The following is a 14,956-nucleotide window of genomic DNA, read 5'->3' as shown; positions in this document are numbered from 1 at the left end:
CCCTTTACTGGTAGTGTGTCTCGGCAGAGCTTAGAGGACAAAGGATGCGTTGAATGCACGTCAGCCCGTCGAAAACGCTTATTGATGCGATAGTGTCATATGGCTGATAGAGCGAAAAAGCCAACGCCTGTCATCAGGAGGAGAGAAACGACACCTCATTTCCAATTGGCTCCGATGCCACAGCACGAGTATGCCTTGATGAAGTTCCCATTGGCAGCGACGCCACGTCACAAAGTCGCCTCAATGAAGCAGACAGGGCGAAAAGGCACACCTGCTGCGGCAGTAGTACACCAGCCATTGCATGAGAGGAGAGGGCATCGCCACCACCCAGCAACGCCACGTCACCCTCGCTCTCGCATACGCTCTCGAAAGCCTGTGTTACCCGCGTGTTCCTTGTCCTCGCAAGCTCTCACCTGTGCTCTAACTGCACCCTGGTAAGACCAAATCAAAATGTGCCAAGGGTCTCAACGCACTCACTTGCTTGAGAGGAGTTCATAACTCGAAGGACCACTCAGCGACATTCAATTGGACATTAATGCTTTCGCATTCACAACTGATAAGGAATGATTAACTGTCCTCGGATTTTCTCCAACCTGCCCTAGGAAGATTTTCAAACAATATAATGGTAGCTCACAATGTCTGATTATGTATTTACCCAATTCTAACTTGCGCTTTTTTTTTTCAAGAAAAATTAGCCAGGAACTGCATTTGCATGCCTTGCCGCACAACTGTATTGCGGCACCGAAAATTACTTTAGGAAGCCAGCCGTTACTGTGCAACACATGTTAGACCATTGCCCTTTTTTCTTGCTAGAAAAGTGGGTGCGGTAAAATTTGCTTTCTTTAGGAGCTTTAATGTTATCTCTACATTAGTTTTCTACTTTGGGCACACAGAAAGTGGCATGCGTTAGATCCAGGGGCGTTAGAATTGGGCGAATACTACCAAATGGGAATCAGCGGTTTGTTTTGACATTTTTTCTGCATTTTCTTTTAATTCAACCCACAAGTTAATTAGATCAAATTCATCAAACTTGTCAGGGTCAAATTAACGGAAATCGACTATACTTTGTCAATTGCAAAGAGATGCTCACCTCTAAGACACCATTTTCCCTAGCTACAAACAACCAATAAGTTGGTGCCACGTCCTTTATTTCAAACATGGATTCCTCACTGCAACATAAAGCAAAGTTACATACACAAAGAACACAGGAGAGTAAATAAAACAATGAATATGGACCTACTCAGCGGGAGCTTCCTGGGATGTCATGCGAACTGGTTCCTTGTGACTAGGATTTTCCTCAGATTCACCATAAAGCAGTTCATCTTCATCATCAAGAAGACCACTATAGAATGCAGGAAAGAATTAGGAACAACCAACTGTATGTACCCTTTCATGAAAAGGATCTATAGACAAAAGAACAAAAATGTATGAAATTTTGGTTAAATTTTATTTCCTTAATGGTAGTTTACAACAAGAAAAGTTAAGTTCACTGTCTCGAAATAAATGCCTAGAAGAGAAAATCAATACGGCTCCTGCACCCTTTTCTGCAAGAAAATATTTGGCTGGCCTGGCAGTGATAGCAGAGCAACTGCAAGTTTATATACTTTTATCACTTTTTTTAGTTTTGTTAAATATTGTTTATCTTGACTGACCTCTTGTCACGTAACTGGCTGTGATTGAGCATTTGCCATAATGAGAGTCTTTACAAAATAGTGCAGTCTTACTTTGATGATATGTCAATGGACTCCTTTGGGGGAGGAATAGGTTTCTGTGGCTTGACTGGTTCATCTGGTTCTCGATATTGAGTGGTAAAAAGACCACTCACATCCTTGTACACACATATGCTCAAAATCTTTGCTTTCTGTCAAATAAACATGAGAGACAGAAAATAGACAGTAAAACAATTGAAAACAGAAAATACAAAAAAGAAACTTGTAAAATACAGAAATAGCCACACACAATGCCTGGTAGTTTCCACTAGGAACAGTAAAATCCAAGATGCATTTTTTTTTTGCTACCGTTTCTATGAATTGATGTCTTTTTCATTGACAATAATTTATAATGATGGTTAGTGTGACCAAATGATCAGGCACGGTATGTCGTTCTAAGAAAATCAAGTGTAATGCTTAAAACATATGGCACTGAATGACCATCAAGCTCTCAGTAAGAAATAACACTATAATGTTAATTTGCGACAATATTTGCACAGAAAAAGCTGAGTGAGACAACATGCAAGAAGCACGAACACAATGCAATTAGGACAAAAGGAAAAAAGAAAAACGACTGATGCCCCCCCCCCCCCCCATATTACTTACCACTGCTGTAAGCTGTGGCCGCAGAACAGCCAGGCGACAACCTGCAGCAGGGTCTCCACGCAATGTGAGATGAATGACGAGGCCTTCAGCACTGCGTATGATGACATGAGGGTCAGCCAGGGAACCAGCAATAATGGATGAGCCCACATCCAAAGGAATATGCTGCAGCTGCCTGGTACCATCTAGAAGGCGCACCCCCATTGGACAAACCTGCATCCATTGAGAGACACTGCTTTGAACAGTTCCTTCCCTATCGAGTGAAGCAGCTTTCCTCTCGCAACATGTTAGCCAGCACTGGCCCTCCCTTTTCAATGGCATATGTGCAGAATCCTGAACAATTTTGGCTTACTAACTCGTGGAGCTGATCAGAAGCATGTACAACCAGAACTCATAGAAGCAAGTTTACAGCAAACAGTACCAGTGACAGCCTAGGACCTTTTACCCAGGACCTTCCAAGCCTCTTATAGAATGCAACAAACTGGCCTTTTCAGAAGAAATTGAAATCACACGTTAATGCTGAAATCACAGTTCACACAAAACTGAATTTCTCTCTCGATATGTGGTTAAAACTTTGCAACTTGTGAGGAGAGAGTGGTGGCGTAAGCGACCCGAGAGTGCCAAGTGAGGCGAGGCAAGGTGTAGTATACTGTAGTTGCCAGAGAGGAGCAGAACGCAAGAGGGCGGCGACAAGAGGGAAAGGAAGATGCAGGTGGCGTGAGTAGGTGGCGTGTGGTGTGGTATGCAAGAATGGGCAGCATGTGGACAGCCTGGGGGAAAAGTCACGGAGCACAGTAATAAAGTGAATGTTTACGATGAATATGTTGGCCTTTCATTGTTTGTAACAAATTGAAGACAGAAATTACGGAACTTCCAGAAATGCAACCCTTTGCAGGCCAGTGGTACATAGTTGTGTCACTTCTATGCCGTACTTCAAGAGGATGTAATAAAATAATGGTACAAACCTGTACCACTTTGAACCCGGCTATCATCACACTCTTAATAAACTATATGAGCTGTTCTTGCTCTTTTCTAGCAGCTGCCGCGAACAGCAAGGCATTTTCTTCTTGCTGCATATGTTTGCTGCATATGTGGAACGACAGTGCATTTTTACTGCAAGTTTGACGGTGCACATTGTAAATGGTGTCATCCACACAATTCTTTGCAAGTGAATATGCCTTGCAGTCTCACCCGCTATAATCTGTAAATTTCAATGTGTGCCACAAGGTAATTAGTTAACTTAATTAGTGAATGTTTGTTAATTAGCCAATTATGCATTTCAGTTCTTTGTGCAAGTAATGTCTACCTCTTCGAGTATACCGGCTCACGGACTAGAATTGTGCTATCTGCCACAGGTACTTAAAAAATATTACTTGGAAGTGTTCACTGAAACGTCCTGTATATCCTGTAATTGGCCCTCACTGCATAATTTGAGCTTCACTCGTCAGCAGGAACATGCTTGACCCCACTTTTCACACAGATGCATTGCTGCAGCATCTTTCTTGGCGGTGCTAGAGGACAGCGAATGGATCAAAAGAGTTATTGCCTGCCAAGTTTTGGTCTGCTCTCAGCAGGTTTTTCCACACAAGCAGTATCTCACCCCAACGAATGGCCGCAGTTACCCGATTCTACAACGCACCTTAAAAAGGAGGGAAATGGGTGGGGACAGTCTGAAACTTGCTTGCACCATTATTACATTCACATACAAAACCAAAACCACTTTTCAGCATTGAAAGCAACGTACCTTCAGGGCCAGCGTCATCGCCATTGCCATCACATAATGGTGGCACAAGTTTTCATGCAGGTCAGGATGACTGCATACCACTTTCAACTAAAGCTTATTTAAAAAAGGAGCTCCACGCTGAATTAGCTGTAATAGAGCCTCATCATGTTTTCAGCATGTCGAGTCTTGCATGCATTGCAGGACAAACTAGCAAAGCGGTTAGACATGGCGTGGTCCACCATCTCATTTGCAACAGTTGCAGAGTCATTCAAGAAATGCAGAATATAAAACGCAGGGGACTGCACGGAGAATGACAAGTTTTGAGTAAGCAATAAAGAGCTGCCTGAGAGCAATGATGACAGACAGAATGTAGATAAATTTCCATTCTGTGAAGGTGAACTCAGCAAGTTTTACCCTAGGCATGCTATACACATACATAAAAGGCAAAAAAGGTAAATAATAATAATTTTAAAAATTTTAAATATTGGATGCATCTTGTTTTCTGCTCCGAACCCATGAAAGGTGGGTGCATATTAGATTCAGGGGCGTGTTATACCCGTGTCACACGGGCGTTTGGAAGGCCTTCCAACCGATAGTCAGTTGACTCAAAGGTCAAGTTCGAGCTGCTACACAGGCAGTTTCGAAGGCCGCCCAGTCAATAGTCTATCAAGTCAATGGAGCACCCTACAACTCTATCGAAATCTCGATAGCCTTTGAGCAATGGAAGTGGAAACAGCGCGAACATGCCCTCTCGGTCACAGTGTGCTTGTACTCACTGTTAGAAAGAACAAATCAAACCAAAATGCTCTAAAAATACTATATATGAGTGTTATTAATTATTCAATAAAGTATTTTTGCCACTTGATATGTGCAAACTGCACATACTCTCGACAATAGCGACGTGCTTGTGTTCATTCCTTCCTCCATGTTGTCTAGTACGCTCCCCCTCTACTCCATGTGTTGCCATCTGCCGTCACACCACCACCATAACGCTTTTAAGTGGTCTTAATGTTGTCTTACTTTTCGTGACATGAAAACGAAAATAAATATCCGCAGTGCCACACAATGTTGCGAGAAATGCCTGAACCACTCAACGGCCTTTCAAAAGTGCCGTGTGGCAGCGCGACAACTCCTTTGAGTCGATAGAGTTGTGGCGTTTCGAAGGCCGTCGACTGGAAGGCCTCCCAAATGTGCCCGTGTGACACAGGTATTAGAAATGGTTAAACACTACTAAATAATAACAGTGTTTGGATGATTTTCTGCTTTTCTTAAATTGGAGCCACTAGATAATTTGATAAATTGCAATGTTTACACTGGAGGCCTGTGCAATTTAATTTTATGATGTAAAAATAAGTAATACTAATAAATAAAATAAATTCTAGGGTTTTACGTACCAAAACTATGATTCGATTATGAGGCGTGCCATAGTGGAGGACTCTAGATTAACTTTGACCACCTCAAATTCTTTAATGTGCATCCAATAAGCGGCACAGAAGCATTTTGCATTGTGCTCCTATTGGAATGCGGCCATTGAGGCCAAAATAGAATGCGTCACCTCATGCTCGGAAGCACAACCCCATAGCCACTGGAATACCACGGTGGGTGACTATAATGTAACTGACGAGAGTTTATGCTAGAAGATGGCAGTGTAAGACAGCACAGTTTTTTACTCTAGCGAAAGATGACTTGTATCCACTGAAAGCTATTTACCTGTAGTACATAGCGCCCATCACCAAGATTGCCTGCAAATACAGTAGGGTTTTGCGTGCTGAAGCCACTATGGTCAAGCTCATTTATCTCCTGGTCAGTCTGAAGAATCTGCACATGACAAAAGCTCATTAATATTTGGATTGCACACAAACTGTCACCTGAAAGAGCTGATGGTCAGGTCATACCATACTGCTGTCTGCCCTGCTGAGGATCAAAAAGGCATGTGTGTTGGCCAAAGGCTGCTCTGTAGCCTTGTCTTCTGAGGCGGGGTCATCTGACACTTCTTTTTTTTCTTGTAGCTGTTTCATGGTGCAACAAACAGAAAATGTATATTAAATGAGCAACTGAACAGGCTTTTGTACAACACACACACACACACACACAATCACACAAACAAATGCAAGCCAAAACATAATAAGATAACATTCACAATATCAATATATTCCTATGCGAGCTTGGCTCATAGCCGACACTTTTGAGGACAAGCGCTATTGCATATACCCTGTCTGATGTTTGTCTTCCCTATGCAATTCCCTATGCAACTGTCTCCATGTTTGGTCTCACCACATAACATATGCGTAACTTTGAACCTGTCAAATTTAAAATTCTTAAAAACCATGTGGCCACAACAAGGCGGGGGGGTGGGATGTAAGGAGGCAATAGCAAGCATTTTTTTTTCATAAGTTTACTCTGAGCACACAACTTATGAGGGATACATTGACTCTCTCATGTCCCCTGATAATGTTTTCCCTGCATGACTCTCCTGTCCCTTGGAATCCAGTTTGCTCATGTAATGTGCAGTGACAGTAGTCGGTAGTCGCCCAGTACTAGGAGAGATGGTGCGAGTGTTCTGCTGCTAACGGCACCTGACGGTGGGGACACTCGGGCAACTCAGTCTCTTTGGCTGTGGGAACTCGGCACGCACACTCAGTCATAAAACTTTGTTATCGGTACTGGGACTGATGGATCCTGCGACCCCACCAGATGGCCCTCAGTTGGTGCTGAACGCGACTTCTTGGGCTCATGCTGTGACTCGGACTTGTACTCCCAGAGCAGAGCTAGAAACCAGAGTCTGCCACTTTTGTGAGCCTAAAAGCTTCTGGAGTTTTTTGGGTGGTGGGTCTGCGGGGCAGTCCGAAAAGAAGTGTTCCATTGTGGCTCTCTGGTCACATTTTGAGCAATCGAGTTTGAAATCGTTCCTTTGTCCAAAGAGCAGGCTTGAGACCCTACAACTTATGCCTCTTATTAGTGCTGATTTAGCTTTAGACACAGTATGCAAGCAGCAGCAAAGTTGGAACAGCGGAGACTGACAAGCAACACAGTGTTTCATATATCCCAGTGTTCTTTTTTTCCAAGCAACTTTGCCATTGCAGATTTCACCTGCTTCAGAAACTTGTCTGTAAACTCACTCGAAGCAAGTACCCCTCTGGCATTCTTCACCATCAAGGGACTCCCAAAGCAGGGTTTGGAGATTGAATAGCAAAACTTTTTTGTGAACAGGATTTAGAGAAAAAAAAAAGAAAAAAAACTTTACGCAACATTTGTAAAATTTAACAAGTCGAAATTCATAAACTGCAGAAAATTTGGGAGAGTTGGCAGGTATGCATATGCGCTACGAAGGACCTGGTTTGTGGTTATGCAGCTAAAAGAGGCCTCCTCTGCATAAGTTGCCTGATGGCATTGGGGGTTAGCTTTGGTGTGCTAGTTACCAGCTTTTTTTTTTGGCTTTGGGATATTGGCATATGTGGGCCGACTATACACTCAGTGATCTTCACGGGACTATCGTGTGAAAGTACACCTGCAGGGCTTCATATTAAGGCACCAGCACAAGTGAACACAATCACTTATATGCACTTTAGTTTGTGGGACTACATTTATGAACGACTTGCGCTTCAATGTCCAGCATGGGAAAACAGCTTCGACAGTAACGCTAAATGGCAAGTCAGAACATCTAATCCTTATTACAGCCACTGCCATAGAACTAATAATTTCAGTAGTCAACACTACTGTACACAAAGAGCAACAGAGTGTTTGAAGTATAGTACAAAATGCACGTGTTAGTGTCAGTGGGCGACGCAACATTAATGCTATCATACGTTACGCATCATGTTGTAAACTCATAATCATCATCATCAGCCTGTTTTATGTCCACTGCAGGATGAAGGCCTCTCTCTGATCTCCAATTACCTCTGTCCTGCGCCAACCGATTCGAACGAACGTCCGCGAATTTCCTAATTTCATCACTCCACCAAGTCTTCTGCCGTCCTCTACTGCGTTTCTCTTCTCTTGGTACCCATTCTGTAATCCTAATGCTCTAACGGTTATCTAACCGGCGCACCTGCCCAGCTACACTTTTTTTCTCTTGATGTCAATTAGAACATCGTCTATATACTACCTGTTTGCTCTCTGATCCAAACCGCTCTCTTTCTGTCTCTTAAAGTTATGCCTAGCATTCTTCATTCCATCGCTCTCTGCGCGGTCCTTAACTTGTTCTCAAGCTTTTTTTGTCAGTCTCCAAGTCTCTGCCCCATATGTCAGCCTCTGCCCCATATGTCAGCAGTGGAAAAATGCACTGATTGTATACCTTCCTTTTCAATGATAACGGTATGTTTCCAGTCAGGAGCTCACAATGTCTGCCGTATACAATCCAACCCATTTTTATTCTTCTGTAAATTTCCTTCTTATGGTCACGTTTCCCTGCGATTAGTTGACCTAGGTAAACATATCCCTTCACAGACTCTAGAGGCTGACTGGCAATCCTGAACTCTTGTTCCCTTGCCAGGGTATTGATCATTATCTTTGTTTTCCACACATTAATCTTCAACCCCACTCTTACACTCTCTGTTAAGGTCCTCAATCATTTGTTACAACTCGTCCCCAGTGTTGCTGAACAGGATAATGTCGTCTGCAAACTGAAGGTTGCCGAGATATTTGCCATTGATCCTTACTCCTAAGCTGTCCCAATTTAATAGCTTGAATACTTCTTCCAAGCAGGCAGTGAATAGCATAGGAGAGATTGTGTCTCCTTGTCTAACCCCTTTCTTTATAGGTATCTTCCTGCTTTTCTTGTGGAGAATTAGGGTAGCTGTGGAATATTTGTAGATATTTTCCAAGATATTTATGTAAGCCTCCTATACTGCTTGATTACACAATTCCTCTATGACTGCTGGTACAGTCGAACGCACTTATAACAATATTCAAATGCCACGACAATTCCATTGTTATAACCGATAATTGTTAAAACCGGGTTGCATGAAAAAAAAATCAAAATAGGGCAATCGCAGAGCTGATCTTAGCAACCTATAATGGCGAGGAGGCCAGTGCCCCACTATATCCCCACCACCTTCCTCCATCCAGCTGCTGATTGTGCTAACTCGTTAACTGCTTCCTGAGTGCTTCGATCACGTGTAACAAGCTGCGGCAGTCGGCGTTAAAGAATGGCACTGTTATAACTGCAACGAGGGGTCACGGGTGGCAAGCAATATGCGAGCACCGCCGAGGCAGCGCTTTCGTGGGCCCAAAAGGGGCCTTTTAAAAAATGCGAGGAGGTTGCCGCGGCAGCCTGTCAGCTTGAGAGATCCAGAAGAAACGCTGAGGTGAGATTGCCACAAGCGTCTCGCCACGTACGTCGCACTGCATTGCACAACAAAACCCTATGTCCATCAGCCTTGCCGACATCCTTCTCCAAGGTATCCAGGTGCTCCACGTAGTGCAGCTGAAGGTTCCTCACGAAAACGAAGCCCCCAAGGGACTGACTCAACTGCCGGGCCTCCTGTGAGGACAACATTGAGGCAGCCTGCCCTACCACGTCATTGCTGCCGTCGCCACCGTCACTATCCAATGCAAGCATGTTTGTGACGATCGCCTCATCAGTTAGAAGCACTTAGTACTTAGTTTTCAAATCTAGAGCCTTGCGCTTTCTTTTCACTGGCAACGTCATGCATTGCCGATTATCAGCGGGCGGGTCAGTCATCTTCCGTTTCGGCGGCGAGTCAAAAGGAGCTGAGAAACCACGTGGCTAGGAACGATTTCGACGCAACCAACAAAGACGAACATGGCCGATTAGGCTGTTTGCAGAACTGCGCTGAATGAGGAGCCAGCGAGCGAGATGAGAGATGCGCAGTTGGCGCATGTCCATTTGTGTTTCGGAGGGTGGCGCGGTGTAGAGATATGGGCGTAGGCCATTCATGTTCGGAGGGGGTGGAAGGCGACGGGAGAGAGGCGCAAGGAGAAGACTGGAAAATGAATGCGCGGCGGCCGTACGAGCAGTGGGCCATCGTGCAGCGGCTCGCATTTATCGTTTTCTTTTTTTCTTTTCAAGGATTTCGCATTTCACTACCTTTCGGCTCGAACACCGAGGAGCCAGACTTCATCGTTATAACCGATAATGCGACATCGGGGCATCGTAGTAAAGAGGTTATTTCACCATGTAAAACATACAAAAAGTTGACAGTGCAGCAGCTTCTCATTGTGGGCACGGCGGAAGCACCGAGACCATGCGTCTCACGAATCCCTTCTTGTTTATTGTGCAGGCCGTCCTTTTCGCTTCTTCACCTGTACCGGCCGAGGAACTGAACACCGACAATCTACCTAATGCTACTACGACTGCGCATCAAGTTGCCAGGTTTGACACATCGTTTCACGGTGCCGACGATTGTCTATGGAGCCGGCGCGGTTGGAGAGCTACGCCAGACGTTCACGTGATACCAACGTCATCTACATCTGCTACATGGGTGTACTTAAGGGACTGCACTGCACGGATCACGACCAGTGGGCACGGCGGAAGCACCGAGACCATGCGTCTCACGAATCCCTTCTTGTTTACTGTGCAGGTGAGGCAAGACCATTTGGTTCATTCTTACCGTAGCAACAACGTATGCCTCTTGCTTCTGCCGTGCCCACGGTCCATTTTTGATCTTACATTGATGATGTATCACTGTTTTGTTAATTTGTTACCATGTTCTGGAGACATTGAATCTAATCTGGGTCCTTCTACTGAAGACATTCTTAAAATCATACGCGACGCCATACGAGACCTCAAGCAAACAACGAACAGTAAACTTAAAGAGTCTACTGACAAACTGAATGCCATTGACAGGAAATTGGATAACATAGCTTCAACGGTCACCAAATATACGAGTAAAGTTGATGCCTTGCAAGAGACAGTTGACAGCTTACTTTTGAAGATTGACGACCTCGAGAACCGAAGCAGACGTAGTAACCTCATCATTTTTGGAGTAGAGGAAGCAAAAGGGGAGCATATTGCCTCTCTTGAGCGGACAGTATCGAAAGATATCCTTGACGACCTGTTGAAGCTGCCCAACGTGGGCATTGAACGAATCCACAGAATCGGTAAGCCAACAGAGAATAGGCGTCGTCCAGTTATTCTCAAACTTGTTGATGGGAGAGACAAATTTAGGATTTTGAAAAACTGTGGTAAATTGCGAGATACAGAATTCAGTATTTCGGAGGACTTTTCGCCTAGGGTACAGTCTATCCGCAAGAAGCTTTGGGCAAGTACCAAAGTAAACAGGTCCAATGGGGATAAAGTCATCCTTGTTTTCGACAAGGTTAGAATCAATGGGACCCTTTACTTTTGGAATGAGGCGCGGAACGAACTTGTTCAGTCTACTAGGCAATGACCACGCTCTTGGGATGACTGCACCCAACAATGCAATCCAAACAACCCCACACCTCAGCCGATAGTTCCTCATAACCGAAGAGCTTTATCCTTAATGAATGTCAACGCTAGAAGCATTGTAAATAAAAGCGACGATCTAGAAGGTTTACTCATTGCTTACGATCCTGACATCACCGTGGTAACAGAGACTTGGCTTCACGATAGCATAGATGATGCAGATGTTGTACCTGTCACGCATGAAATTATCCGTCATGATCGCTGTTCAAGAGGGGGAGGTGTGGCACTTGTGATGAAGAAAGGCACTCAGTATACGCTAGTCCCACACAATAAGCAGATTGAAATGGTGTGGATAGCTGCCAAACTTTCCGGCCAAAACGCACTTATCGGAGCTGTCTATAGGCCACCCAATGCTGACATTTCTTTGCTGGAGGCACTACACGACTTTCTGTACGACAACAAAAAGCGCTACAGTTGCGTTATAATGAGTGGCGACTTCAACATGCCTAATATAGACTGGGACTTGATGTGTGCTACTTCAACATGCCATCACGCGGATCTGTTGCTAGACATTGCATATGCCTTCGATCTACACCAGGTAGTGCATACCCCAACGCGCCAGACTGCCGTATCAAGTTCGATTCTCGACCTAGTCTTCATATCCGAAAACGTCAGTCAACTAGGTTATACTGTCGACATCGTGCCCGGTATATCTGACCATTTCTCTGTCCTTTTTAAAAGCCAACTGTGGCGTAAAGCTGAGCGCAGCAAGCCAAGGCCCTACTATGATTTTAATAATGCGGACGATGTCAGCATATTAGATTTCTTAAAACAAGACTATGATTTCTTTTTACATTGTCACAGAAACTTTACAACTGTTAATAGTTTGTGGCTGCACTTCAAATGTTCGGTGCGTCATTGCATGAATAAATATATCCCGAAAAGACATAATAGCAAACGTCGAAGCCCCTGGATAACGCGCGAAATCATTCATATAAAGCGGCGCGTAAAACGATTATCGTCTAAAAACCAGAGAGATAGCGGCACCTTGGCTGAGCTGCGATCGGACTTGCGTTCAAAAATAATATCGTCCAGATTCACTTTTTTAACGTCAAAATGCACAACTTCCTTTCCAGCGATCCGAGAAAGTTTTGATTTCACTTGACGCAAAAGAAGGAACCAGTTAATAAATTGAAAATACACGATAAGGACGTCACTGACCCAACTTGTATAGCAACGGCATACAACGACTATTTTTCGTCCGTTTTTCTGCGCAGTGCCGATAACAATATAGATTTCAGCCACGCAACTATGTATGAACTTCCAGAGCTAATAATCACAGAAGAAGGTATTTTTTCAGCATTGCTTAGCTTAGACATTAGGAAATCTTCGGGACCCGACGAAATCCCCAATGCATTTTTGTTTAGATACGCGGAGTGGTGTGCCAAGTATCTTTATATTATTTTTAGCAAAAGTTTGGAGAAAGGAGAAGTTCCTTCTGACTGGAAAATAGGCAAAATTATACCAATACACAAGACTGGCGATAAGCTCACAGTAACTAACTATCACTCGGTGTCGTTGTTGTGCACAGCTAGCAAGGTATTAGAACACTTTCTTTTCAAACATTTAAGCAGCTTCCTAGAAGGCAACAATCTTTTCATGAACAGTCAACACGGATTCAGGCGTGGCCTTTCAACAGTGACACAGTTACTCCACATTACTAATGATTTGTTTGCAGTTCTTGATAACAGTGGCCAGGTCGACATAATCTTTCTAGACTTTGAAAAAGCCTTTGACCGCGTGTCGCATTCCAAAATGATATTAAAACTAAAGCATCTCTTTAGAAATGAGCGTATTCTGAGGTGGCTTGACTCTTACCTAACGCAACGCCAACAATATGTTCAAATAGGTGACTCTAAATCATCAATGCTTCTAGTCCTTTCAGGCGTACCTCAAGGGTCCGTCCTTGGACCATTACTTTTTCTTGTTTATCTGAATGATCTCTCACTTGACACTGCTGTACAATGCCGATTTTTCGCGGATGACTGCGTTGTTTATCATGCCATTCAAACTAAAGATGATCAATTACTCTTAAGTAATTCTCTAACATCAATTGCCAACTGGTGCCAGACCTGGAAAATGAGCCTAAATATCCCTAAGTGCTCCCAAATGACCATAACAAAAAAGAAGAGTCCACTATCGCATGCATACAAAATTAACGACGTTGGCGTTACTCTTGTCGATACGTTTAAATATCTGGGGATTGAAATATCTCGCGATTTAAGATGGAGTGCGCACATTAAAAAGATAGTTTCGTCAGCCTCAAAAAGACTATGGTTACTGCGGCAACGTCTGAAGCACTGTACAAGCAAGACGAAACTAGTTGGTTATACTTCACTGGTGCGTCCTCTACTTGAATATGGCGATGTCGTTTGGGACCCGCACACTAAGACTGATATAGATAAGCTGGAAAAAGTACAAAAAAGAGCACTCAGGTTTATTTTTAATGCCTACGGAAGACAAGTATCACTATCTGATCTCTGTTCAAGGTCTGGTCTTCCAACACTGGAGGAACGCCGTAAGCTACACCGTCTGAAGATGCTTTACACGATAGTGAACGGCCAAACTAAAATGAATTTTGACAAACACTTACATTTTAACACGTGTAGAAGTACCCGCGGAAAGCACGAACTTACCCTTATTGTACCTCAGGCTAGAACTATCGCTTATGAATTTTCATTTTTTTCCTAGAACGATAAGAGAATGGAACAGGCTTCCACAAGAGGTAACGAACAAGCGTACTGTCAACTCTTTTTTATCGGCTATTTCTCAGTTGTGAGCAAAGCACGCAATTCCTTTCGTACGGAATTTTTATTCAACTCGTGTCATTAGTTTCAGAGATATTGTTCTGCACAGTAACGTACAAGTATGATCTGTGTTGCACTGTGTGTGAGCTTGCTGCGTTCGAATTTTATTTTGGCATTTTCTTTGCTTGTACAGTATCCCTTTGTATTTTATATGTACCACTCCTGCTTTGGCTGCCAAAAAGCAGCTGGCAGTATTTTCAAATAAATAAATAAATAAATAACCAATACAGTCAACGACCGATTTTTCGGACCCTCTAGGTAACGTAAAAACGTCCGAAAATTCAGGCAGTCTGAAAAAATGAATGCATGCAAAAAACGCAACTTTTTTCTTTTTTTCTCAGATCTAGAGGTAAAGGGCGAAGTACCAGGCTTCCGAAACCCTGCCAAAGCATCAATAAGGGCGCTATAAAAAGAGGCGTTCAAGAACTCTGTATGCAGCCGACTGCCGGTTTATTATGTACATGTGCATCGTCGGGCAGCAGGTGTTATTGCTGCAGTGGCTTGAAGAACTTGTTGATTGTTGTTTGGACGGTGTTCCGGTTGTATGTGATCATATTCGCCTCGATCTGAGCAAGGGTCATGTCAGCACTGTACACCGATGAAAGAGTCAACAGTGCTCGTGTCAACTCGGCGCTTGTAGGCGGCGCAGGCATTGGCTCCTCATTTTCAACATTAGAGTCTTCTGGTGGCCTGTGCAAACAAACGA

The 14,956-nt window shown here is 43.7% G+C and overlaps 1 protein-coding gene across 1 annotated transcript in view; it reads right to left on the bottom strand.

The window, feature by feature from the left end:
- Nucleotides 1–14,956, bottom strand: part of Cpsf160 (cleavage and polyadenylation specificity factor subunit 1) — a 105,284-nt gene that overhangs the window by 39,598 nt on the left and 50,730 nt on the right. Inside the window, exons 16-21 of the mRNA XM_075673504.1 lie at nt 5,931–6,044; nt 5,746–5,853; nt 2,316–2,525; nt 1,725–1,861; nt 1,241–1,342; nt 1,091–1,169 (exon numbers count right to left, since the gene is read on the bottom strand). Of these exons, the coding sequence (XP_075529619.1) occupies nt 1,091–1,169; nt 1,241–1,342; nt 1,725–1,861; nt 2,316–2,525; nt 5,746–5,853; nt 5,931–6,044 (750 nt within the window). The remainder of the gene's footprint in view (nt 1–1,090; nt 1,170–1,240; nt 1,343–1,724; nt 1,862–2,315; nt 2,526–5,745; nt 5,854–5,930; nt 6,045–14,956) is intronic.

Source organism: Dermacentor variabilis, chromosome 1, assembly GCF_050947875.1.
Source record: "Dermacentor variabilis isolate Ectoservices chromosome 1, ASM5094787v1, whole genome shotgun sequence".
Taxonomy (NCBI): domain Eukaryota; kingdom Metazoa; phylum Arthropoda; class Arachnida; order Ixodida; family Ixodidae; genus Dermacentor; species Dermacentor variabilis.
The sequence above is the reverse complement of the archived record's forward strand: the minus strand, read 5'-3'. Positions and strand labels throughout refer to the sequence as shown.